General features: G+C 40.5%; 1 protein-coding gene across 5 annotated transcripts in view; it reads left to right on the top strand.

Moving 5' to 3' along the window:
* Positions 1–27208, top strand: part of LOC132143631 (microtubule-associated protein 9-like) — a 105394-nt gene that overhangs the window by 23603 nt on the left and 54583 nt on the right. For 4 of the 5 annotated variants that reach the window (XM_059554038.1, XM_059554039.1, XM_059554036.1 and 1 more), the window contains exons 10-14: positions 349–438; positions 523–684; positions 3929–4074; positions 6288–6423; positions 6830–7741. In XM_059554038.1, the coding sequence (XP_059410021.1) occupies positions 349–438; positions 523–684; positions 3929–4074; positions 6288–6423; positions 6830–6949 (654 nt within the window). In that variant the 3' untranslated portion in view covers positions 6950–7741. Of the gene's footprint in view, positions 1–348; positions 439–522; positions 685–3928; positions 4075–6287; positions 6424–6829; positions 7742–27208 lie in introns of those variants that run through there. The other variant, XR_009434267.1, reaches the window with a different exon arrangement.

The raw sequence follows: 27208 nt of genomic DNA, 5'->3' as shown, positions 1-27208 counted from the left end.
AAATGGATCTAAGGTGATGCAGAGAGACACAGAGAAGAATTGTTGTATAAAGTTGTTATTTTTGCTTTCTTCGCGTACGATATGTATTCTCGCCGCTTCATAACATTTCTGGACCTTGACAAAATAATTTACTTGGCAGTCAATGAGACAGTCACAAGCCTCCCGGTTTTCATCCAAAATATCTTAAATTGTGTTCCGAAGAATGAAGCTTTTACAGGTTTGGACGACATGGGGGTAAGTGATTAATGACAAACAATTTATTTTGGGGTGGAGTATCCCTTTAAGAATTAAGTTATATCTAGAGACTGACCTGTGATTTATTAAGAAACTCTTGATGTATCTAAAAAGGAATGGCTAAAAAAGAAAGAAGAAACTTTAAAAACAAAGATGAAGGCAAAAAAGCAGGAAGAGAAATTAAAAGAGGAGAAGATGCAGGAGGTAGGTAAATCAAATGCTTAATTGAATTATTTAGTAAACACAATCCTGGAATTATTTATTCAATATTTATAATTTCTCTTCTAGGAAAAGCTTGCTAAAATTGCAGATGCTAAGGCCTCTTATGATGCCTGGAAAGAGAAAAAAATTGAAGTCATCAAAAAGAAAGTGAAAGAAAACCAGGAGGAAATCAGGCAACAACAAAAGGAAATGGATAAAAAGCAAGAGAAAAAGGAAACCGCTAAACAGGTCAGTATTTTTCATTGATAGTAATTCAAATTTAGTTTATTAGCAAGAAAATAGGAAGCAGCATGTTTTGTTGTTTTAGAATTTTTTTCATATTAGAATTACAGTAAATATTTTAATATATTAAAAATATTAGGGATATTTTTTTTCCATTTATCCACTGCACAAGGTCCACAAATTTAGAACAGATTATTTTATGTTTGCGAATGTGGTTTGCTGTACTGGATAGTAAACTGCACTGCAGCCTTGTGAAACCTTTACTAAAAGTCTTGTGAAACAGACACTTGTGGAGATATTCAGTTCACTCACTTCTATTTGAACTAGCATCTCTGCTTTAAATCACACCATTACTAAACTGGATATTATATCTTTTGTTTCAAAAGATTTTAGATTCAGCATTTTAGCCATTTTAGCGCTAGTATAACTAGGCAGCAGGTGCAAGCCATACATTTTTGCTTCACATTGCGTCTTTACTAGGGCTGTATGATTAATTGAATGCGATTATTGCAAAACGATTTTATTGCATGATTATAAAATCAAAGAAATCATTCACAATGATGACAGCTGTTTGCAATGCTTCTCAATGAATATGGCTCTGAGTAGTAAATACTACTTCATCTGAAAGCATGTGAAAATACCACATTTAATAAAATTTTTACTCCAAATCCACTCCGTAATGTCAGTCAAGTGTTTGAAATAAATCCTTCTGTGAGATGATATGGCTTCTTACACAGAATAAGACCCGCAACATATTTCATAGTATTCTAAGCAGTAATAAAGGCATTGCATTATAAATATACTTTATTTTAATGAAAATTATAATAATAAGAATATAGACCATATATTGTCGAAGTCCTGTGTTTATTAGTCAAGTTGAATCAATGAAAGCAGTTAAATCATCTGTTTATCAGCTACCGCTATTAGGCATTTCCTGGGTTTCTTCTGTGAGGCGTATTTGGAGTTCCCATTCAGTCAGTCACTCTCCCAACATATTGGGATATTGCTTCAATAGACCAATCTACTTTGAGTGTGAACTAAACAAGCCAATGCACATTGGCATGCAATTATTGCATCCAGGTGCCGCTGATCACAGCGTGAGTATAATATGGCAGTAGGTGTTTATCTGTTTATCTGTTTGTTGCTTTAGCAAACAGACATCGGGTGCGTTTTCTCTCAGAATCATCTTTCGCCGATGGAGAGGAAAAGATCAATACTATAGCATTTTATTTTGTGAAAATGAGATAAAGAAGTTTTCACACTGAAAGACAAGTTATCTCACTCTCATAGACGTGCCAGGCTATATCTGCAGCTAAACTGAATAAAAGCAGAACGAACTGATGAAACGTAAAATTCATAAAATTTATGAATGATGCAGTGCTAATTGACATCACTTATTACAGAACAGAAACTATAAAGTATATTTTCTACCTTATTCTGTGCAGAAAATTTTAATCATTGCTAATTAAATGTAGCCTAGTATATAAAACAATCATTAAATTGCTATTAGGAAAAAATTATCAATTACAAATGATTGATTATTGTCCAGCAGTGTATTTGATTTCTTACAGCTAATTAAAAGTATTAAAAAAGAAGAGAATTCCTTGTAAAAAATAAAATAAAATAAATAAAAAATTATATAATAATTATGATAATATATAGGCTACATACATTAAATGATTGTATTTGACATTTCTGAAATGATGGCTACGCCCCTGGTGTGACAAAATGTTTGCCTATACATAATATTCTTAAAGCTCTTTTTAAAACCTTGGCTTATATACATTTATGTACATTGCCATGTCGCATCATTAAACTAGCATTTAAGGTTAATTAACATTGGTTTTTTTTTGTTTTTTTACCTATGGTTCTGTAACCATAAAAGCTGCTGTTTAATTTGCCCTCTGACTAAGCATTTAAAGAAATTTAGGGGAAACATTTAAATAATCCTGTGAATGCACTTGAATGCAGAATCAAATCGTTTTAATTGAATCAAATCGAATTTAATTTTGAACTGAATCTAATTGAATCATTCTAAATTTGCAAAAATCATTCTTGAATCGAAATCGAAAACCTATGAATCGTGAATCAAATCGGATCGCTGCCTTCCTAAAGATTCACAGCCCTTTGGTCTATCTAAAGCGACATCCCAATTCGTCGGTCACCGATTTTTTTTATTTTTCAAGCTCTATCTTTGCAGTCAGCGAGTGTTACATTGCTTCAGTCCTTAAAAAAAGTGTCTCACACAGCTCTGGGGGGTGAACAAAGGCCTTCTTTAGTGAATTGATGCGTTTTTGTAAAAAATATTCAAAACGTAATAATCACTTGAATCTAGCTTTTGCTTCCGGGGGAGGTCAGCTTTGCGCATGCGCTGCTCAGAACCTCTCTCCACTGCACACGGAAACGCAGTGGAGAGATCAAAGAAAACAACAGTCGCTAATAATTAGAAGTACAAAACGAGGATTTGTAAAGAAGAATTTTAGAGGATTTTGATATAAGCCAAGAGGAAACTGGTTTTACTTTGCTAAAGTAAGGAAACTTCTTTTGCTTCTTTTGATCCTGTTAACAAACATTGGTTTCACAAGACTCACGGGCACATGCGCAACATTGACCCCATACGTCATCCTCCCGGAACTGTTTCTGTGTACAACTGTTGGCGCAAGCTAGATTAAAGTGATTATTACGTTTTGAAAACTTCTTTTGGACTGAAGGAATGCAACACCCACAATGATAGAGCTTTAAAGATTAAAGACAATTTTTTATATAACTCCGACTGGATTCGTCTGAAAGAAGAAAGTCTATACATCTAGGATGCCTCGGGGGTTTGTAAAACGCAGCCTAATTTTTTTGTGTGTGTGTGAATTAACCCTTTAATGCAAGATATTTGAAGTGTATGTATACTTGCAATATCTCCACTTTAGCACAATCAAATATAATTCAGTATCTATTTAGTTGCACCTCAGCACTACTTCCACACAATTTAAGTTCATTAAGTACAAAATTACTTGTTCCAATTTAGCAGACTTTAAGTGTACCAGTTAGTATATAAAGTACAGTTGCAGGGTATTTTTATTAAGTGCATAAATATGTAAATGTATTTGTAGTATACTTAGCATAAAATAAATGTATTTCAAATACATTTTTGTATATATATTTTTTAACTAGGGTGGATATAATAAATACTGCTAAATGCAATATTGGTGCCATCTTGTGCATAAATATATCACACTCTAAACATTATGAAAATCAGGTTTTTGAGAAGTGGAAAGAGGAACATGACAGTATCCTTAAAGACAGAGTAAGGCAAAAGATACAGACTGAGAGAAGACAGAAACTACAGCAGGTCAAAGAGAAAGAAGAGAAGAAGATGGACTCCATCTCTGCATTCGCTGAATGGTAAGAAAGATACAGTACATGTTTAATTACCAGTGTTGGGAAGGTTACTTTGGAAATGTAATAGGTTACAGATTACAAGTTACCCTGTTTAAAATGTAATAGTAGTGTAACTTTTTCAATTACTTTATTAAAGTAATGTAACTAATTACTTTTGAGTACTTTTTGATTACTTTTCTAAATATGTGAAAATTAAAGAATAATAAATGAAAGCATATACATCAACTTAAATACAGTTATCTAATAAGCATGTGACGTATTCTGTGTAATAAACTCCTGAAACATTGGTGTTTTTTTGAAACTGCTGTCTCTGTATATGATGATAGTTTTCTCAAAATAAGTAAAATGCACATGAAGTGACACAGAGCAGTTCTAGAAATTATGTTTATGTGCTCGTGTACTCCTATATTGAGGCAGCAGAGGTTGAAAACACTGCGAGCTTCAGTAGGCCTATGTGTAATAAATGAAACCATGTCTTTGCCATTAATTTACAGGAGGGGCGGACTGGGAAAAAAATTCAGACTGGAAAATTCTAACTCATACAAACAAATTCATGGACAAAACTATTTTTTGTATGGACCTGACATAAAAAAGGTTTAAATCTTTTATTTGGGGACATGCAAAATAATTAAAAGTTCTCTCCTGAACTGCACCTTCACTTCCATTTTTCTCTTCAGTCTCTTTATTTTGCCCTGTTATCCATCTCTCTCATGACTTTAATACTCAAGATTGAACAAAACTATACTTTACAATACAATACTCTACAATACTACAATATCTTTATAGAAAATCCTAATACTGTACACGAGTCATGTTTTTCCCTTACAAAAAATTACCATGCTTTTATTAGCCTATATAAAAGTAAAATAACCTTGTTTTTTTTTTTTGCAAATGGATTTGTATTTATTTTTAAATAAATACATCTGTAAAATAATTTTACATTTTTGGTTATCACAGTTAAACAATAGTAACCATTTTCTCTGGATTTATAGTTAAATATTAAAATGTTAATTTTCGTAAGGGTTGTGTTGTTGTCTGTCGTAGCTCCCCCTAAACCTATAAAAAAAAATCGGGATTTGTTTTCAGCTAAATTACTACTGTAACATTACAACAGATAATAATGACGTCCTTTATATAGTATTTTGAGTGATGACTGATGAGCAACGTGCTGCTGCTTGATTAAATAAATAAAAAAACAAAGACAAAAAAGCATCTTTACAGATGAAACTGACCTGAAACCCTGAACAGGAGTTCTGCTTCTCTGCTCCAGCAGTCCACTCTATTCATTCATTCATTCATTCTCTCTCTCTCTCTCTCTCTCTCTCTCTCTCTCTCGCATTGATTACTCTGAGTCTAATCCACACCGTTTGGCGGAGGCGCGGAGAGCGCGCGAGTCATGACTAACACTTCATGACTTATTAGAGATTTAATTATCAAATGCCGGATTCGCAAATGATCACTTTAGTACATTCGGCAGGCAATTATACAAGAATGATATTAAAAAGTGGGGCAAAATCGGCTGCCAGGCCACCGGGAATTGTCCCGGTTCTCCTGGTGTCCAGTCCGCGCCTGATTTCCACAGACACGCAGAATGTGCAAGTCATATATTGCATTTTTGGGGCTTCATATTCACAGACACTAGTCGATGTCATGTTTTGATTAAAGTGTACTGACCTACTTTTGATTTAGTCATCCAAAATGTGGCATATTCAGTCCGCGTTAGGCATTTCGTTTTTATGACTGGATTCTACGAACCAGACTGTGTTTCCGCATCCCGGAAATTATTAGGGCGGTATGTCTCAGAATAGTCAGTGCAATTTGGGAAAGAAATCAGTTAAATCTGTATGTGGATGTGTGTAAATATTCAAATGTAATCCCCTTTGTAATCGTTACAATTTTCATAAGTAACTGTAATTTAATTACTCATTTTTCTTAGTAACTGTAACTAATTACAGTTACAATAATTTTGTAATTAAATTACGTAACGCCGTTACATGTAACTAGTTACTCCCCAACACTGTTAATTAAATACATGACACTATTTTATTTTTATAATTAGCACGTTTAGTCATGTTCAAGTCACTCAAGCCATTATGTATTGTATTGTTTTAAATGTAAATGTGCTCTCTTTGTAAAGCCTCAGGTTACAGACTGACATTAATAACTGTGCTGTTGTGCAGAACTTGACTTTCCGTTAATTGCTTTACATATTACAGGAGTGACCAAAAGAAGGAAGTTATTGAAAAGAAGATAAGGGCAGAACGCAGGAAGGAGAAGATAAAGGAAGTGGAGGAGAAGTATGAAATGGAGGAAAAAGAAAAAATGGCCTTGGAGATGTATGAGAAATGGCTGGTATGTTACAGCAAATTTATGCACAAGTTAATGAATAGACAACCTGCCTTAACATTTACATGCTATTTCTCCATCCAAAATAGCAATATGCTCTGTAAAAAAAGTTTTAGAAAATAAATTATGCATATCCATGACATTGCTGTTTATGCTTAAGTTGTTTTTCTTAAGCTAAAAGATCAAACTAACTAAATCACCTGTCAAACATCATTTGCCAATAAATTGTTGTCATTATAAAGATTATTATTATTATAATAACAGATACTTTGACTCCGAGACATACGTTTTAATCTGTTTTTTTTTTTAAATACATTAGTTGTCAATGAACATAATGTGAACAAAATCTTTTGATTGTTTTCCTTTGTTAGATTGATGTTGACTTTATATTGTCCTGCTCTTTTTATTACAGAAAAGGAAAGAGTTTCAGCAAAAAAGAGAGAGAAAAGAAAAGAGGATACAGGCTATTCTTCAAGATGAGCCCCCTCCACCCTGGAGCCCACCTAATAAAACTATCCCATTTGGAAAATGAGCGTTATTTAATTTTAACCAGTTCTTTGACATTTGATATCAATACATTTCAGAAAGACTCAAACATAAATAAATCAAAATACCTTTAACCCTATAAAGCCTATATTGTATCATATTTGACAAATATAAGGCCTTTTAAATTATTAACATGATAAAAACCTTTACTGAAAAGCATGTTGTACACAATATTCTGTGTGCCTTCTGTCATCTGATTGATAATTGTTACTTTTAAAGCAAGTTTAAGGCTTTTTACTATAATTCTGAAAATGTCCCCCTTTATTAGTATTCATAAGGTAAACATAAGAATTACTATAATATAAATTTTTCAGTATGAACACCTACTGGACTGAAGTAACTTGGGTTTATTTGTTTGTCCATACATCATTTTATTTTTTTATTTTTTTTAAATAATGCTTTTAAATTGATCAAATATGATAGAAAAGGCTTTTGAAGGATTTTATTTGTAAAGCTGTCAATCATTGTATTGCATTGCATTATATGTTTTGCCCCCACAATAAAATTGACAGAGCTTTAATGATAAAACCTACAAAACATTCAAATACCCTCTTACTAAGACATTTTTATTGGGCGATATAGATTGGTAACTGATATTAATGTGCATTTTATATAAGCAAATATCTGTTGTTATACTCTTTGGCCATATATAAATAAAGTATCAGCAACTGCACAAAATTGCATATTTTTCCTCAGTATGGGCATTTTAATAAAATTGAGGTGTTTTTTCTCCTCAACTATGTGTTCCATACTGTCCTATATCATACTATATGAGCCATAAAATTCTAAGATTCCATAAAAAAGTAATTTGTGTAAGACTTTTCTGAATATGTTTTTATTTAGTATGTCACAGGCTTCAGTAAGGAATGCACTAACACTACATTTAATTTTCATTAAGATGTCTTTAAATTATAAAAGCAATTTTAAGATATTTGTATAACTATCACAAAGCGGGTCATAAACATAGCAACTAAAGTTAAATCAGTGCTGTCTATAGCATTGCATTATATGTTAGACAAACCTTTTGTTTAAAATAAATGTGTTTAATTGTTTTTGTAATAATGTGCTCAATTGCTTTTTATTAACTTATATTCACAAGTTTGGACCTTTTATTGTTTGTTCTGATGATAAACTTGGGTTATTTTTTCCTATAAAACATATCTTGTTCATCATCAGTGTCTTGTATTACTTCTCCAGCTCCAGTTTTTCTGCCTTCTGAGTAATGCAGGGTCCTTATACTTTGCTTAAGTGAGTTCTTTAAAGGTAGTCACCAAAAGTAATCACCTTCACAAAAGGGGCTATAATGTTTAAACCACTCATGGGTTAATCTAGGAACAAACCAGCACATTCACCCTACCAATCAACATCCAGCTATAGATAGTATAGTATAATAACCTTTATTTATCAATGTAGAAGGGAAAATTGCAATTTTTCAGCAGCAGTAAGGACCTTAAAGGAAAATTTGCTCAGTCACAGGTCATCCAAGATGACTTTGTTTCGCATCAGAACAGACTCGGATAAATAGCATTACTTACCAATGGATCCTCTGCAGTGAATGGGTGCCATCAGAAAAAGCTGATAGAAATTTACACAGTAAACCACTCCAGTCCATCAATTAATGTCTTTAGATTTTAGAAAATGTAGATGTTTGTAAGAAACAACTCCATCATTAGGGATTTTTAACTTTAAATTGTTGCATCTGGCCAAAATACAAGTCCATAATAACATTTTCCTCCAGTGAAAACCATTCCCTGTTTTTGTCTCGCATCAAAATTCAAAATCCTCCAAAATTTTGGTATGTTTTGGACTATTTTCACTTGTAACCCTGGCTTAATATGTTTATATCTCTCCTGATTTAGATGAGATGGAAATTATGAAAAGAGGACTAAGTTATGGAAAGACCAAAGGTTTGAAGTTAAAAACATCATGTTAATGATAGAGTCGTTTATTGCAAACAGAGCTTTTCACTTCATTTGGTGATAATTCATGGACTGCAGTTGCGTGGATTACTTGTGGATTATTGTGATGGGTATATCAGCTGTTTGGACTCTCTTTGACAGCACATGCAGATGATCTACCAGTGAGCAAGTGATGCAAGGCTAAATTTTTCCGAATTTGTTCTGATAAAGAAACAAAATCATTTACATCTTGAATGGCCTAAGGGTTTTTCATCAAATTTCATTTTGGATGAGCTATTATTTTAACATTAGAGCAAAATTGGCCATCCACAGAGAACTAGGAACTAATGTTAAGTTTATTGTTATTCTTATTTAACCCATTGTGAAATGACTGTTAAATAGGTTAATAGGCTTATTATTACACCTGTTGTTTTTTGTTTATTATGTGATATGTGAACTAGAAATAAGTGGTGAACTAGGAAAAAGTGGCTAGAAAGTTATTTTCATTCATACACCTTGGCACTACTTTTTCAATGTATTATGGTTAGGGTTGCATAGACAATATCCTTTTAGACTATAGGTTAGAAGTTCTCTGCAAATTATCCTGCAGTTTTTTTTGTCACAATGCATAAATGTATATAATTGTGAATAAAACAACAACAAAAAACGAAAATGCTTGTGACTTTATTTATATTCATTTTAGCAACACAAAATATCTCTCAAAATAACATTTATACATGTACCTAAATATCTGAGACCAGTAAAACACTTATCACAGAATATTACTAAGCATAATTGATACACATTGTAAATTTAAAACTGGGATGTCTTATACATTAACATTTTCAGTAGGCACAAAATGCTACCCCTCCCCCTTTAATTTTCAATGATGCCAAAAATTTACAACTCTACAATAGATTCATTTTAGCACAACATCAGTCAAAAATATGACAGCACATCTTTACTCATCAGTATCATCCTAATCACTCTCATCAGAGCTTCATCCCATGCATGCATTTGCTCTGTTTTCTGGGAAACATTTACACAATATTTGTACTGACAGACCAGATGTGCCAATTCTCGGGGACATGCACTTTCTTGTAATACAATGATCATTCTGCACAGCACATACAGCAAATACCTGGTTATTATAGGAAATTTAGAAATCCTGTGCAGAACATGTCCCTGGGAAGTGGCACGTGTGGTCACCTTAACTGACATAAATCAGTACAACACAGACTTAGAGACATACGGGAACATCTTTAAGTCTCACATTTATCTTGCTTGCAAATGCAGTGGACTACAAGCAACACAGTTTCAGGGGCAAGATTTCTAGTCATCCAGGTCACCGTCTCATTCTGGCTGCTTTGTAGTTTGCCCTTTTGCATTGTTGGTACAGGTCAGGGGTAGGCAACATAAGAATTGGACCCGTAAGCAATTTCTAAGTTTCTGTTCTGAAAACGTTTCTGGTGCGACACGTGACCAAGCGCTGTGAACAGCCTTCCTTGGTGTTCTGACAATTCGTCGTTTCCCATAAAGGATGTCACAAATCAAATAACAGAAACGCCGCCCTGCCTCTTTAATTACTGAGCACATTGATTCCAATAACGCACATTCCACAGATGCATCTTTAACTGCCGAACACATCATTTCCCACGACTGTATGTACGCGCACTCGCGCCTTTGAGAACTGTGCAGGTTGTTTTCATGCATTTTATATGTATAAAAATGTGGGAACCACTCATTGCATCACACCATCTCCTGACTGCATTATTATTTATAAAATATAGGGGCTTTATGGAGTGTGTGTATACATGGTTATAAGTATAACAGATTAGATTTAATTAATTTAGGGAAATTAACAAGTGTATTAGCCCTCAAGGGACTATTTGGCCAACCAGCTTATTCCTGCTTGAAAAGCAAAATGTTATTGATAGTATAAAAAGCATCAACTTTGAAGCACATGCTGACTGATGGACTAGCATTACTCAACATACATTCAGTGAAGGTAAAACAGTAAAAAAACATAATAATAATAGTTAATTTAAATGGAACCGAAATATGAAAATTTCTAACAATACCCAACCCTACTTCATGAAGATCCGTATACTATTTTTTTTATTCTTTTTTAAACAAAAATTTTTAGGGTTTAACTTTTTACAGGTTGGGGGGGGGTTTACAATACATTGTTACAAGACAGTATTGATGATAATTGTCTGTAATATTTTCAGTATTACAGAAAATGATAATTGTCTTTCTGGTGGCACCATGTATTTTGGCTTTGGTACATTCCAAAAGGGCAATGACCAGCAAGTATGACATCCACGTCAGTCTAATTGGGGTAGATGGATCCAACAACAATTTTAAGATAACCTTTTTAGCAGCGGTCAGTGCAGCAAACAGAATCATTGATTAACAGACAATAACAGCAACGAATCATCCAGCAAAAGAAAGAGCAGTGGGTCCTTTTGGATCTGAGTCTTCAGAAGATCTGACAATAAGTCCTGTACCAAGGATCATAGTGTCACGATCGGTGTTACAGGAAACACAGGAGAGGGAACCAATTGCAGGTAAGTCATTTATTTAAAGGGTAATCCAAAGGGGTAAACAGTCCAGGCAGGGTCAAAACCAGAATATCCAAATCCAACATAAACAAGACACGAAGACAAGGTAAGACAAGGCAAGGCAAGGCAAGGCAAGGCAAGAAGCGACGGACATGAATAATCATAGGACAACAAACAAGGACTCCGTAACACAGACTCAGACAGACCGGGTATAAATACACAGAAGGATAATGAGGGAACAGGAGACAGGTGGGGAACAATCAATTACTCAACAAAGAGGAAGGTGACCAAATAAGGGAACAGGAAGTGATAAGGTGACAGACACCGTGGGAAAGGAGGACACCTAGTGGAAACCCAGGGAACACAACCCAGACACTGTGACAGTACCCCCCCTCTACGGAGCGGCTCCCAGACGCTCCACGACAGACACAAAACAGAGACCAGGATGGAGGCGGACAGGTGGAGGCTCAGGGGGAGAGACGGAGGGCCAGAAAAGAAAAACATGGGGAACAGGCACCAGAATTGAAAACACAAAACAGGGAGACCAGGAGGGAGAAGGACCGGAGGAGGTTCAGGGGGAGGGACGGAGGGCCAGACTAACAGAAAGGAACAGGGACAGGAGTGAACACAAAAACAAAAAGCAAAAACAACAACATGAAGCCCCCCAGGGCGGGGCAGAAGACCACCACATCCTTGTGGTCGACGCCAGAGTCCTCCAGGGCGGAGCGGAAGACCACCACGTCCTTGTGGTCAAAACCAGAGTCCTCCAGGGCGGGGCAGAAGACCACCACAACCGTGTAGTCAGGGCGAGAGCCTCCCATGGCGGAGCAGAAGACCACCACAACAGTGTGGTCAGGGCGGAAGTCCCCCAGGGCGGAGCAGAAAACCACCACAGCCATGTGGTCAGGACGAGAGGCCCCCAAGGCGGAGCAGAAGACCACCACAACCGTGTGGTCAGGACGGAAGCCCCCCAGGGCGGAGCCGAAGACCACCACGTCCTTGTGGACGAAGTCAGAGTCCTCCAGGACGGAGCGGAAGACCCCCACAACCGTGTGGTCAGGGCGGAAGGCCCCCAGGGCGGAGCAGAAGACCACCACAGCCATGTGGTCAGGCCTAGAGCCCCCCAAGGCGGAGTAGACCTCCGTGCGGCTGGACCAACGGGATGACGAAACTCTGGTAATCCCCTGGTGTCCTTACTGGATTCCAGAAGATTGGTGCTGGCCTGACACTGCTCATGAAGATCAATGGTGACTTGCCTTTGCTCATGAAGATCAATGGTGACTTGCCTTTGTTCATGAAGATCACCGGTGACTTGACTCAGTCCTTGAAGATCACCGGTGACTTGACTCAGTCCTTGAAGATCACCGGTGACTTGACTCAGTCCTTGAAGATCACCGGTGACTCGACTCAGTCCTTGAAGATCACCGGTGACCAGCCTAGTCTCTGGAGGATCAGCGGTGACCAGCCTAGTCTCTGGAGGATCAGCGGTGACCAGCCTAGTCTCTGGAGGATCAGCGGTGACCAGCCCTGACTCTGGAGGATCAGCGGTGACCAGCCCTGACTCTGGAGGATCAGCGGTGACCAGCCCTGACTCTGGAGGATCAGCGGTGACCAGCCCTGACTCTGGAGGATCAGCGGTGACCAGCCCTGACTCTGGAGGATCAGCGGTGAACAGCCCTGACTCTGGAGGATCAGCGGTGACTAGCCCTGACTCTGGAGGATCAGCGGTGACTAGCCCTGACTCTGGAGGATCAGCGGTGACTAGCCCTGACTCTGGAGGATCAGCGGTGACTAGCCCTGACTCTGGAGGATCAGCGGTGACTAGCCCTGACTCTGGAGGATCAGCAGTGACTAGCCCTGACTCTGGAGGATCAGCGGTGACTAGCCCTGACTCTTGAGGATCAGCGGTGACTAGCCCTGACTCTGGAGGATCAGCGGTGACTAGCCCTGACTCTGGAGGATCAGCGGTGACTAGCCCTGACTCTGGAGGATCAGCGGTGACTAGCCCTGACTCTGGAGGATCAGCGGTGACTAGCCCTGACTCTGGAGGATCAGCGGTGACTAGCCCTGACTCTGGAGGATCAGCGGTGACTGGCCCTGACTCTGGAGGATCAGCGGTGACTAGCCCTGACTCTGGAGGATCAGCGGTGACTAGCCCTGACTCTGGAGAGTTCACTGGCACCTGACTCGACTCTGGAGAGTTCACTGGCACCTGACTCGACTCTGGAGAGTTCACTGGCACCTGACTCGACTCTGGAGAGTTCACTGGCACCTGAATCGACTCTGGAGAGTTCACTGGCACCTGACTCGACTCTGGAGAGTTCACTGGCACCTGGGGTCAACTGAGACTCTCATCCTGTGCAGCGGCGCTGGGCAAGCAGCCATCTTGGGCCATGACTCTGGACAGGCGGCCCTCTTGTTCTGTGGTGCTGGGCTGGCGGCCATCTTGTACTGTGGCGCTGAACCGGTGGCCAATTTGGGCATTGGCGCTGGGCTGGCGGCCATCTTGTACTGTGGCGCTGGACCGGTGGCCAATCTGGGCATTGGCGCTGGGTTAGCGGCCATCTTGTGCTGTGGCGCTGGACTGACGGCCATCTTGTGCTGTGGCGCTAGTCTGACGGCCATCTTGGGCAGTGGTGCTGGACTGGCGGGCATCTTGGGTTGTGGCGCTTGGCTGGTAGCCATCCTGGGCAGTAGTGCTGGACTGGCGGCCATCTTCGGTTGTGGCGCTTGGCTGGTTGCCATCCTGGGCAGTGGTGCTGGGCTGACGACCACCCCGCCGGAAGAGACAGAAGTGGCTGGGGCATCCCACCGAAGCCGATGCTGCAGGTAGCGCACGAATTCCCAGAATTCCAGTTTCTCTAACTGCGCCATCTCCTCCTGAGACACTGGATCATCCAGCCCGCCATTGAAATAGTCCTTGAGGGCCGCATCGTTGTAGCCCATGCCCTCGGCCAGGGACCAGAACACCTGAGCCAGGGCACCCACTTCATTGCCCTCTTGGCGGAGGGCGATCAACCGAAGGTACTTGGTTCGCCGCTCCGCCATCTTGGCTGGGGAACGGAAAAATGACATACCGCTGGTTCCTACTGTGACGGAGTCCTTCTGTCACGATCGGTGTTACAGGAAACACAGGAGAGGGAACCAATTGCAGGTAAGTCATTTATTTAAAGGGTAATCCAAAGGGGTAAACAGTCCAGGCAGGGTCAAAACCAGAATATCCAAATCCAACATAAACAAGACACGAAGACAAGGTAAGGCAAGGCAAGGCAAGGCAAGGCAAGGCAAGGCAAGAAGCGACAGACATGAATAATCATAGGACATGAAACAAGGACTCCGTAACACAGACTCAGGCAGACCGGGTATAAATACACAGAAGGATAATGAGGGAACAGGAGACAGGTGGGGAACAATCAATTACTCAACAAAGAGGAAGGTGACCAAATAAGGGAACAGGAAGTGATAAGGTGACAGACACCGTGGGAAAGGAGGACACCTAGTGGAAACCCAGGGAACACAACCCAGACACTGTGACACATAGCAAGGCAATTCGGGAACAGTGCCAGAACATATGTATACATTTACCTTGACTTTAATTATTACACAGATGACAGAAGGGGTCAGGCTTTCTTTTCATTTTATATAATAAACAAGGCGTGGCATATGCCTTATAGATTAACTCACTGTATAATGAATCATTTGGTGAGCTGGGTTTTTAGAGGTAGCAAAACTATTTCCCCAGACATTGTCCCAATCAATCACAGTGTTAAGTTCTCTTTCCCAGAAACCCTCAGTTGGAATATTTTAAACTGTCGTACCACAAGTGATTTATAAATTATACTCACAACACCTCTAGAAGCCAAACTAAAATCTATCCAATCTACCATAGTGTGACGAGTGGGGCGGGGCCGAGAGACGTGGGAACAGAGCGAGTCCGGTGGAGTTATTGGAGATGAGCGACACCTGTTCGACCCACCGGTCTCGAGTCCCACAGAGGAGATGGAAGGATATAAAACTGGAGCGACGACAGTGAAGGATGAGAGAGGACCAGGCCTGGACTTTATTTTGTATTTGGTTTTTATTTGTGTGCGTCAGTCATCCGTGAGGGGCTGATGCGCTGTTTTGTCTTTATTTTGATTATTAAAGCTTTCATTTTGATTGTCTGCCGGTTCCCGCCTCCTTCTTCCCGAAGATTATGGAGTTTTATATCCTTCCATCTCCTCCGTGGGACTCGAGACCGGTGGGTCGAACAGGTGTCGCTCATCTCCAGTCACTCCACCGGCCTCGCTGTGTTCCCACGTCTCTCGGCCCTGCCCCACTCGTCACACATAGGATGAGGAGATATTTTAATCGACCAGGGTACTCCATAAGCCTTTAGTGCAGATCTTAATCTTAATTAAGTACAGGAAAAAGGAGAATCCTGGGACAGAAAACTCATCCTTTAAGATTTGAAAGGACTTAATAATCATTAATCATTGTACAGGTCTTTTAAAGTGTTAATACCATATTCAAGCCAGCATTTGGAAACAAACAGTTTGTTACCAGTACGAAGATTATTATTATGCCGAGTCACTGTAAGAATCTGAAGCTCCCATAATCTTTTCTGCTGCTTTCTGGGTTTTGATAGAATGGCATATAATTGGACCAAACTTTTCCAGAACATTCTTAGATATTCCAGTAAAGGGTAATTCCTGTAGACGCAATGGGTATATAATATTAGTTTCTAAAGCCCACCATGGGACAGGGGAGTCAACGTCTAGCCATGTCCTAAGTGGTCTCATCTGATATGCTTAATAATAGGACCAAAAATCTGTTCGGGATAAGCCACCATGAGGTTTTAACGTGCATAGATTTAAGGCGAGTTCTAGGCCACTATTATTCTATTCCACAAGAATTTTGATACTGCTGTATTGATCTCATTAAAATGCCAGTAGGTGGTGTCAGAGGTAACACTGAAAATAAAAAGCTTAGCCCCGGAAGTATATTCATCTTAACAGTGGCTATCCTTCAGTGAAGAGCCAAACAGAATGGAGACCAACACAGAAGATCACTCTTAATCTTATCCAGATAGAGATTGATAGTTCCACTTGGAAATGCGAGATAATGAAAAACTCTGATTCCAAGATAATTAAACTCATCATTGACAGGAATCATAGTGGGTAAGGTCTGAATCTCTGATTTAGCAGCTAAATTAAGGGGCATAAGTATGGATTTGTTCCAATTAATCTTATAACCAGACAATTTGCCAAATGTATCAAATAATTTTAAGCATTCCTTAACCGAGTCGGTAATTGATATATAGAACAAAACTTATTAACTTATAAAACTTATAAAACAACTTATTAGAACTGTTGTGGGACACTGTCTGATCACTTGGGCCAAAGGCTCTAATGATAAATTAAAAAGCAAAGGTGACAGGGGACAACCTTGACGAGTACCTCTGCCAAGATAAAAGGAAGGGGAGATATAAGAACCAGTGAGCACTCTGGCTGAGCATTCAGAATAAATCGTTTTGACTGCTTGTAGGAAAAAGGAGCCAAACCCAGAATGCTCTAGAACAGACCATTAAAAGCTCCACTCAATTCTGTCTAATGCTTTTTCTGCATCCAGAGAAAAGATTGCAGAGGAAGCTGTATATGAGTCTGGTTGTTGAAAACTATGAAGAAGCCTATGTACATTGTCTGTAGAAAATCTCCCCCTTAGAAAACCTGAATGATCATAGTCAACCAAGTCTCCTATACATCGATCCAGTCTTAAGGCCAGGACTTTTGCCATCAGCTTTGAATCTGTGGATAGAACACTAATTGGCCTGTAGCTAGAGCATTCGAGTGGATCCTTCCCTTTCTTCAGCAGCAAAGTTATTAAAACTGTGGTTTGGTGCCTGTGTAAAGCCCCTTTTTCTAACGCAAAATTAAGAGAATTAAGAATCAAAGGTGCTATTATGTGCCATAATTTCTTCAGTAGCTCTGGGGGAATCCCATCTAACCCAGGTGCTTTATTACAACTCATGCAATCCAGGGCAGATTTTAATTCCTCAATTCTCAAAGGGCTATCAAATATGTTGAGTTGAGAGTTATTTAATTTGGGACGATTTAAATGTTTAAGGAATAAATATTTAATAAATAAATATTTGTTTAATAAAAATAGGAATAAAAATGTTTTGGGTCAGAGTTGGATTCTGAAGTGTACAGATGTTGGTAGTAGTTTTCATAAGTGAAGGGGACATAAGTAAATAATTAATCCTTGAATAACTCTTATGACCATCTGAAAAGAATGTATAATCCTTAGCACCGTCATTTTGTAATCGCCAGACATTGCATATATTGGAATGTCACAAAAATGAATTAAAACATCCAGAGATCACTGAATCAGACTTAGAGGCATGAGATCTATCTAACTGGGAATTCAACACAGCATTGAAATCGCCCCCTAACACCACAAGACAGTCCTCTTAACTCACAACTAAATGTAATAATTCTTAAAAAAAAGATGAATCACTCTCAGTAGGTGCATATACAGACATAAAAGCATATTTAGTATTATTTAGGGAAACAACAACATAAGTGATTCAGCCTTCTTTATCATTACTGGATATAATGATTGAAAAAACAATATTACGCTTAGAAACTATCAGCACCCCTTTAGTCGACAGCCGAGGAGGAAGAGATCACTTTAAAGTATTTATTTTGGAAGCGATGTATGTCCGCTGATTTCAAATGAGAATCTTGTATAAGGGCAATAAAAAAATTTTTGCACCTAGGAAAACTTGGCATTCTTACCACTATTTTTTAATAGTTATTTAATGATTTTAATGGAACCGGAACCGGAAAATTTCTAATGATTTCCAACCCTAGTCAGGGGCATAGATAGTTTTGGCAAAGCTGATGATGCCATGGCGCATGAAGGAAGACTTTGTATCTTACTTCATTCACAGTTTCAGCAGAATGACTGGCTATACTGGTGGCTCACATACAGTATTTGCAAAGTAATTCAAAGTTCGACTGGTCCAGGGTAAAAATGCTACCCAGATTTGTAAATGCAGTCAGGTAATCATCTTTCTATTACCTTTGCCATAAAACCTGAGAAGGTATGGATCACTGTGAAAGGCAATGCAAGTTTATTTATATAGCAAATTTCATACACAATGGTAATTCAAAGTGCTTAACATAAAAGAGAAGAAAAAAATCACAACAATAAAAAAAAGGAATTTAAAAACTTTGAAAATGATTTAAAATGTATTTCAAATGTTTAAAATGTATTTAAAACAGTTAAGAATTGAAAATGATTATACATAACATATATTGCAATCAGTTTGGACATTGCACAGTGCTCATTATATAAATGCACAGCTAAACAGATGAGTTTTGAGTCTGCATTTAAATGTGACTAATGTTTTAGCACATCTGATATCTTCTGGAAGCTGATTCCAACTGCGGGCTTCTAACTGACTCGATCCTAGTGATCTGAGTGGTCTGTTAGGTTTATATTCAGTGAGCATATCTTCCCTGTATTTTGGACCTAGGCCATTGAGTGATTTGTAAATGTGTACAAGTACTTTAAAATCAATCCTAAATGTAACTGCGAGCCAGTGTAAGGACCTGAGGACTGGTGTGACATGCTCAGATATTCTTGTTCTAGTCACAATCCTGGCAGCGGCGTTCTGGATGAGCTACAGCTGTCTAATGGTCTTCTTTGGAAGGCTGTTGCGGAGACCATTACAATAGTCCACCCTGCTGGTGATAAAGTCATGAAAAAGTTTCTCCAAGTCTTGACTGGAAACAAAACATCTTATTCTTGCAATGTTTTTAGATTAAAGTATGCTGATTAAGTTACTGCTCTAACATGACTTCTGAAACTGAGTCTGTCTCCAGAATCACACCAAGTTCCCTGTCAAGAGAACTGCGTCCTCTGAGGGGACACTATGGGGAACACCTCGTCGTGACCCGTGTCTGAAGCATACTTTGAAAAACGCCAATGTGTTGGCCGGCGACAGCCTCTGACGTCACTACCAGCGCGACTATAAATACGCGCCTGTAGGACCCGTCACTTTATCTTCTTCATCTTCATTGACTGTTTTGTTTGAAGCGTGCATCTGAGAAATGACCAAAACGGTAAGAGCGATCTATTATTGTTATCATCATGGCTTCCATTCTTGCCTGACTTGCATGCAGAAGTCGAAAAGGAATGTAAGAGCCCGCTTTCCTCTCGCATCCACCGGTTTCAGCATACGAGCTATGCTAATATCGAGGGCATGCACGAAAACGGCTATGAGAGGATGCCCCCTGTAGGAGAGACGCTGGCTAGCTATCTCTCTGTGGCAGAAACGTCCTCTCTTAAATCTCCCTCTTTGCCATCTAAGCCCCTCCAGGATACATGGCAGGTCATACGCGGCAGCAGGTCAGGCTGTGGCTTCGTTGCACACGATGGCGGTGCTTCAGGCCTACCAGGCTGACCTGCTGAAGGACCTGGATACAGGCGAGGGCCTTTCACCTGACCAGGTAGCCGAGCTGCGCCGCACCACAGACCTCTCTCTCCGGGCTACCAAGCAAGCCGCCTCCACCATGGGCAGGTCTATGGCGGCCATGGTGGTAACGGAGAGACATCTGTGGGTGAACCTGGCAGACATCGGGAGGGAAGAAAGGGGGTTTCTTTTCGATGCTCCGGTCTCGCCTTCTGAGGTTTTCGGTACCTCCATCGAGATGGTGGTCGAAAAGCTCAGGGAGGCAAGGGCGCGCTCAGCTGCTTTTAAATCCTTCATTCCACGAAGGTCCAGGTCCGAGCCCGAGCAACAAAGGGGTCCTGGCCCATCTCGATCTGAGGATCGTAGACGGGCACAGAAGGCTAGTGTCGCGGCTCGCGCTCCTCCCCCGCCTAAGGGCAGGGGTAAGAGGAACCGCGGGTCACGGAGAGGTAAGCAGGGTCTGAGGGACGTGATTCAGACGAGGTAGCGTCCTCGCCCGGATCAGAGCGATAGAAAGACCTAGTAGCTCCGGATGTTTTTAACCTCTGTTTTAACTTCTGTTTTTATCCTCCCCTGCCTAATTCCCCTGTAGCCACCAGCTCTCCACCTGATCGAGGTTAGGTGGATGGTCTCTCACATAACAGTCTCCTTCATGGACCTATGATGTTTTGGTTGGTTTTATGTTCATAGTAACCGCCTTACTGACGGTCCGGACCAGAAGGGGGCACCCCGCAAGCGGGACTCCAGTACAGGAGGGTGGGTGAGTACGTAACACTTGCTTTACCTGTTTATGGATGTTATGTTGCTGGTGGTTATATGTCTACTAACAAACTCTGTGAGTTTCCTTTACAGTGCTCTGGAAATAGCTAGGTGGCCAAGATCACAGGCTTTTGGTAGGCGGCCGCACCGCGTGGGTTCCACCCCCCCGGGGCGCGACACCCACCGCGGAGTGAGACCCGCGCGTGGGAGGCAAGCGCTCTGCGGTTGTCCATCCCACACCCCCTCCCGAGGAGCCTGGCTGATCATCAAAATTGGCACAGCACTGCAGGGAATTCCATAGATGTCCGGCCAGGTCACCCTGAGGGGCCGCCTGGCCGCCTGGCCGCTTGGCGCATCCAGGGAGGTGGTGGTTACGGAGTCCTCTGTATGTACTGCCTCAGGTGATGCTCCCCTCGCTTGAGGGTTGGAGCTCACCTCTCCCGTGCGATCCAGCGCCTCTGCGATGCTTGGGAACCTTTCTGTACACACGCTAAGCCTGTGTACTTTCTCAAAACCACATGGTGGTCAGTGTGCACGTGAACACTTTGCACACTGTCTGAAATCCACATAAGTGGTAAGTGTGCACGCAAGACTTTGCGCACTTTCTAAAATCCTGTACGGTAGGGGTTACGCGCTCCGCTTCGTTCCCTTTCTTAAGATGATTAGCCCTGGGTTCCATGGGCTTCATTCAGCCGATGTGTGTTTGTTATACACCTCAAGCATCGCTTCCCTCAACATATGAGGGGCTGGGTGGACTCCCACATATTGTGGTTATCAGGTAGTAGGCTTCATCAGGCCTCTCTGATGGTGAGCTCCCACCAGAGTTGGGTATAACGCGTTACAAAGTAATGCGTTACTGTATTCTAATTACTTTTCGTGAAAATGCAGTAATGTAACTCATTACATTTAAAATAAATGTAATTTGATTACAGTTACTGATGTCAATAAAATTAAGTTACTTGCGTTACAAATGTATTGGTAAGAAAAAATATTAAAGTAAATAAATTAAAATACATTTCTAATCACGTTTTGGGGCGGCTGCGTCAGTTATTGAGCATGCGCTTTAATGAATTACTGGAGAACTCGTGCTGTTAAAATGGACGGAGACGTCAAGTGTGGTGGTTGTTTCTTCAAGTGGAAATATAAACATTATTTTGAGTTTTGTGATCATAAAAACAAAATATAACTGTTAAATGCAAACTGTGCGCAATTTCTAAAGAACTTTCTACCGCTATTAACTCGACCAGCAATTTGTTGAAGCACTTGAACAGAGTGCATTCTACGACAAAACTCGTCGCCAAGGAGGATAACGTTACCCACGCCCGAGACGAGAGCGGTGCAACCTCGTCTAAACAAACTAGATTGGATTTTTTGTTCAAGATCGGGAGGGAAGGTAACTTCTGGACAGGTGAAGAGAGCTGTAGCAGCGTATGTGGTGCAGGAAATGCTGCCCTTGTCGACTGTGGAATCGCAGTCATTTAGAGACTTGCTTACGATGATACCCGTGACAGACAGCTCTGTACCCTTGCAGGACCGAAAGACATTTGCAAGGTATCTAGATAAATGCTATGCGGATATGGAGTATGAACTTAAAAAACATTCGAGCGTTTGGAATATGTCTCCACAACCGCAGACATATGGACTTTTTACTTGTTCCCTACATTTTTAAGTCTTTTTTGGCTAATGTGTAGCCTATAGCAAACCCATTTTTTTTACTTAATGGACATGCGTCAACAAATCTAATTTAAACCTAATGACAAAAGTAAGACTTAGCAAAAACCATAACAGAAAAGCTATGCTCTGAGATTTGCAAATATGTCACAAGTAACAGTTTCCGCAAAGAAACTTGCTGCATACATAATTGAATATAAGTACCCTGTAGTGTAGAATAAACTTTCACTTTGTAGTTGAAAAACAACTACATTTCAGCATTCAAATATGCAATGTTTTTTATTTTGTTTTATTTTATAAATACTGTTTTCAAGTGTTATCAATTTAAAGTATTTTTTCCTGTCTTTAATGCACACAAACACAGTTAGTACAAGCTAGCACACATATACAGTGCATGTTGCACGCAGCAAGGAATGTTGTACTTAAGACATACTGTATATACATTTAAAAAGACTACAGTTTTCATTGTTAGGCAAGTTTATGTTAAGAATGTTAAGTTATAGAAATGCATTGGATCTTTAAGTCAAGTTGCTGTTTTCATATTTCTGTAATATTTTTCAGTCAATATTAAATTACGGAAAGAACTGAGTTTCACTTTGTTTGTAGTGTTTTCTTGTAGGTTTAATAGGTTTTCAAAGTAACTTGAAAGTAAAGTAATTAGTAATCTGATTACTTTTTACATGCAGTAATCAGTAATGTAATCAAATTACAATTTTAGAGCAGTAATTAGTAATTTGTAGTGGATTACTTTTTTTGAGTAACTTACCCAACACTGGCTCCCACATACTGTGGTTGCCAGGTAGTAGGCCTCACCAGGCCTCCCTGGAGATTTAGCTCCCACATACTGTGTGTTTCCACTAAATAGCATATTGTGGTTTTCAGATAGTAGGCTTCACCAGGTCTCTCTGAAGGCGAGCTCCCACATACTGTGGTTGCCAGGTAGTAGGCCTCACCAGGCCTCCCTGGAGATTTAGCTCCCACATACTGTGCGTTTCCATTAAATAGCATAAAATTTCCATTAAATAGCAAATCCTGTACGGTAAGGGTTACGCGCTCTGCTTCGTTCCCTTTCTTGAGATGATTAGCCCCGGTGTTCCTTGGGCTTCATCCAACCTGTGTGTACTTATTGTACACCTCAAGCCCCCTCAACATGGGGGGCTGTGTGGGCAATTCTCGCGGTAGTTTAGCAGCGCTCCCCTTTTCTGAAAGGGTCACCTGTGAGCATGCTGCTCGGAGCTCGGAGTCCTCCTCTCTCGGGAGGCTGATTCTCGGTTCTGTCAGAGCGCTCCAGTACTACATACTGTTTTGAGACGCACTGTGAGAGCAGACATCCTGCTGAGGCAGGGGCTGAGGCTCGGGGAATGGCGCCTTCACACCAAGGTGTTGAGGCAGAGTTGGAGAGGTTGGCCAGACTTGGGTGGATCGTTTTTTGCGGCTCGAGAGAGCATCGCACTATCCCCTCTGGCTTCCTCTGACTCATCCAGCTCCATTGGTGGCTGGACACCATGGTACAGGCGCGGCCGAGGCTTCATCTGTACGTTCCGTCCTCCAATTGCTCTGCTCCCGGGCCTTTCCATCTACGAGCTGCTCTATCAGAGTTCCACGAGAGCCCCTCCTTAGAACAGTATTTGTAAATCCATGTTATGGTAAGTGTGCACGTGAAGTCTTTGCACACTTTCTGAAGTTCGTACGCTAGTACTCTGCGTTCTTTCTAAAATCCTATATGGTAAGGGCTTCGCGCGGCTGCTTCTTGCCCTTTCTTGAGTCGGTTAAAGCCCCGTTCATCTTGGGCACCACTCCACGTAGGTATCCTCTGATACCTATCTAGTACAGGGCGCCGCTACTAGAGTACTGTTGGGACAGCTCTTTCGGCAAGTTTTTGCGAAAGCTAGCAGTAGCCCCTGTGTGACAGGCAAAGACTTGGTAGAGGAAAGTGCCAGGCTCTTAGCCGTATCCCTTTAAAGGAATCTTTTGTGATTCCAAGCCTTCAGCTCTACCCCGGGCCAGGGCCCTACAGGTAAGTTGGGTATGTAGCTTAGGCCTTTGGCCGTAAGGGATAATGTCATAGACAGCCGTCGAACCGTCCCAGGGGCGACTCCCGGTGAAGCGGTAGAGTTGGTACTTAGTGTTTGCCATGATTCTGGTCTGCACTCCCCTCAGCATGGCGGCGTGGGTATACTGTTCCCCATAGTGTCCCCTCAGAGGACGCAGTTCGAAGTTCCCTTGACAGGGAACGTCTCAGGTTACGAATGTAACCATGGTTCCCTGAGAGGGAACAAGACACTGCGTCCTCTGAGGGGACACTATGGGGAACACCTCATCGTGACCCGTGTCTGAAGCATACTTTGAAAAACGAGGGCGTCCTCTAGCTCCCTGCCATGCTTCGGACGCAAGCTTCATGAAGAAGCTAAAGTGACGGGTCCTACAGGCGCGTATTTATAGTCGCGCTGGTAGTGACGTCAGAGGCTGTCGCCGGCCAACACGTTGGCGTTTTTCAAAGTATGCTTCAGACACGGGTCACGACGAGGTGTTCCCCATAGTGTCCCCTCAGAGGACGCAGTGTCTCGTTCCCTCTCAGGGAACCATGGTTAAATTCGTAACCTGAGACGATTCCTGACTTGATTTTTAGTTGTTAGACTCCTAGAGTCTAACGGGGTGGTGTTAGCGCAGTGGATAAGACGCATGCCTGTGGTGTGGGAGACCCGGGTTCGAATCCACTGTGAACCGCCAGTGTGTCCCTGAGCAAGACACTTAACCCCTAGTTGCTCCAGAGGCGTGCGACCTCTGACATATATAGCAATTGTAAGTCGCTTTGGATAAAAGCGTCAGCTAAATGAATAAATGTAAATGTAAATGTAAATGTAGAGTCAAGGTATGCATTCACCTTGAGAACTTCATTTTTGTTTCCAAATGCATTGATTTCAGTGTTTTCCTTATTTAACTGAAGAAAATTCTGGCACATCCAACTGTTAATTTCATCAATGCATTGATGGGGCTATAGTCATTTGGCAATAAGGCTAGGTAAATCTGAGTATCATAAGCATAGCTGTGACTTGGTTCTTTCTCATTATCTGACTTAGTGGGAGCATAAACAGGCTGAACTCCACATTTCATGGACATCCATTTAGACTTATGCTCTTCTATACTCACATAATAACCTCTCCCTTCTAAGTATGACCTGAACCATTTGAGTACCATCCCAGAAAGCACGACCCAGTTTTCCAGTCTCTCTAGTAGTATGTTATGATCGACAGTGTCAAACACAGAACTGAGATCTAGTAGTACCATCACTGATATTTTGCCAGAATCAGAATTTAAACGGATATCATTTATAATCTTAATGAGCACTGTCTCTGTGCTGTGATGCGATCGGAAACCAGATTAAAAACTGTCTATGTATCTATTCAAGTATTTGTTCAGCTGATTAAAGACTACCTTTTCAATAATCTTGCCTATAAAAGGAAGATTTGATATTGGTCTATAATTGCTCAAAATGGTGTTAAGATTTTTTTTTTTTTCAGAAAAGGTTTAACAACTGCAGATTTCAGGGAGTTTGGAAAAGTCCCAGAAAGAAGTGAGGCGTTCACCTTGTTAGTCTCTCAACAGTAGCAAAAAGAGTGCGAGACGAGTGCTGTTAAGTTACTGTTTATGAAGTTTGAGGAAAAGGTCTGTGTAGCTGTGGCTATTTCCACATTGAAAGCACGAAGGCCATCTTTATAGATGCTATAGTAAATTTCAAGTTTTGTCTTCCACAACATCCGCTCAGATTTTCTGCATTGTCATTTCATAATCTGAACTGCTGTTGATTTTCTCCAAGCTGATTTATGTCTGGCAAGTCTTCTGGCTAATTTTCACAGGACCAATGTCATCAATAACATTTTTAACTTGTGAGTTAAATGAATCAAGGAGAATATCAACAGAGTCTGCAGAAATACTTGGTGTTGAAGATATAGCCTTTATAAATAGCACGCTAGTGTTCTCATTAATGTATCTTTTTCTAGAGACAGATCTAGATTCAGTGGCAGCAGAGATCAACATATCATAAGAAAATACAGAAGTGATCAGATAGTGCTACTTCCTTAATAACAATGGATGTAATGTTTAGACCTCTACTGATGATTAAATCGAGAGTATGTCCATGTTTGTGTGTTGGTTCGTGCACATGCTGAATCAGATCAAAAGTGTTTAAAGCAGTTATAATTCCTTTTGTAGTTTTTTTCTGCATTATCTATGTGAATATTAAAATTCCCTGCAATAGCAAAACAGTCAAACCATTGATACAAATGAGGAAATCATTGATAGCATTTCTGTGAACTCTTCAACAAAGACCAGAGTATTTTGGATGCCTGTAAATAGTGATAAACATAATGCGTGGAGCACCTTTCAGCACAAACCCTAGACATTCAAAAGACAAGTACTGACCAAATGACTCTTGCTTGCATTGACAGACATCTTTAAATAGAGCAGCTACACCAGCTACATCTCTCTTAACAGTCCTGCAGACACTCATGAAAGGAAAGTTAGGAGGGGCTGTTTCATTGAGGATAGTTGAACTGCAGTTTTCTTCAAGCCATGTTTCATTTAGAAACAGAAAATCCAGGTTATTTGTGGTTATTAAGTCATTGATTACAAATTATTAATTTTTTTAGTGAGCAAATGTTTAAAAATGTTAACTTTATGGCATTGCATTTTGTCTCAACAGCAATATTTGATTGATGCATAACAGGCCGCAGATTAGATGAGCCAGTCGTATGGCTTAAGAAGTCCTTAGACTTTCTATAAATAAAACAGAACTAGGGAAAACGTCTCAGGATACGAATGTAACCTTGGTTCCCTGAGTAGGGAACGAGACACTTCATCCTCTAGGGGTCGTTATGGGGAACACCTCGTCG

The sequence above is a fragment of the Carassius carassius genome, chromosome 7 (assembly GCF_963082965.1).
Source record: "Carassius carassius chromosome 7, fCarCar2.1, whole genome shotgun sequence".
NCBI lineage: Eukaryota > Metazoa > Chordata > Actinopteri > Cypriniformes > Cyprinidae > Carassius > Carassius carassius.
This window is presented reverse-complemented; position numbering and strand designations above follow the sequence as displayed.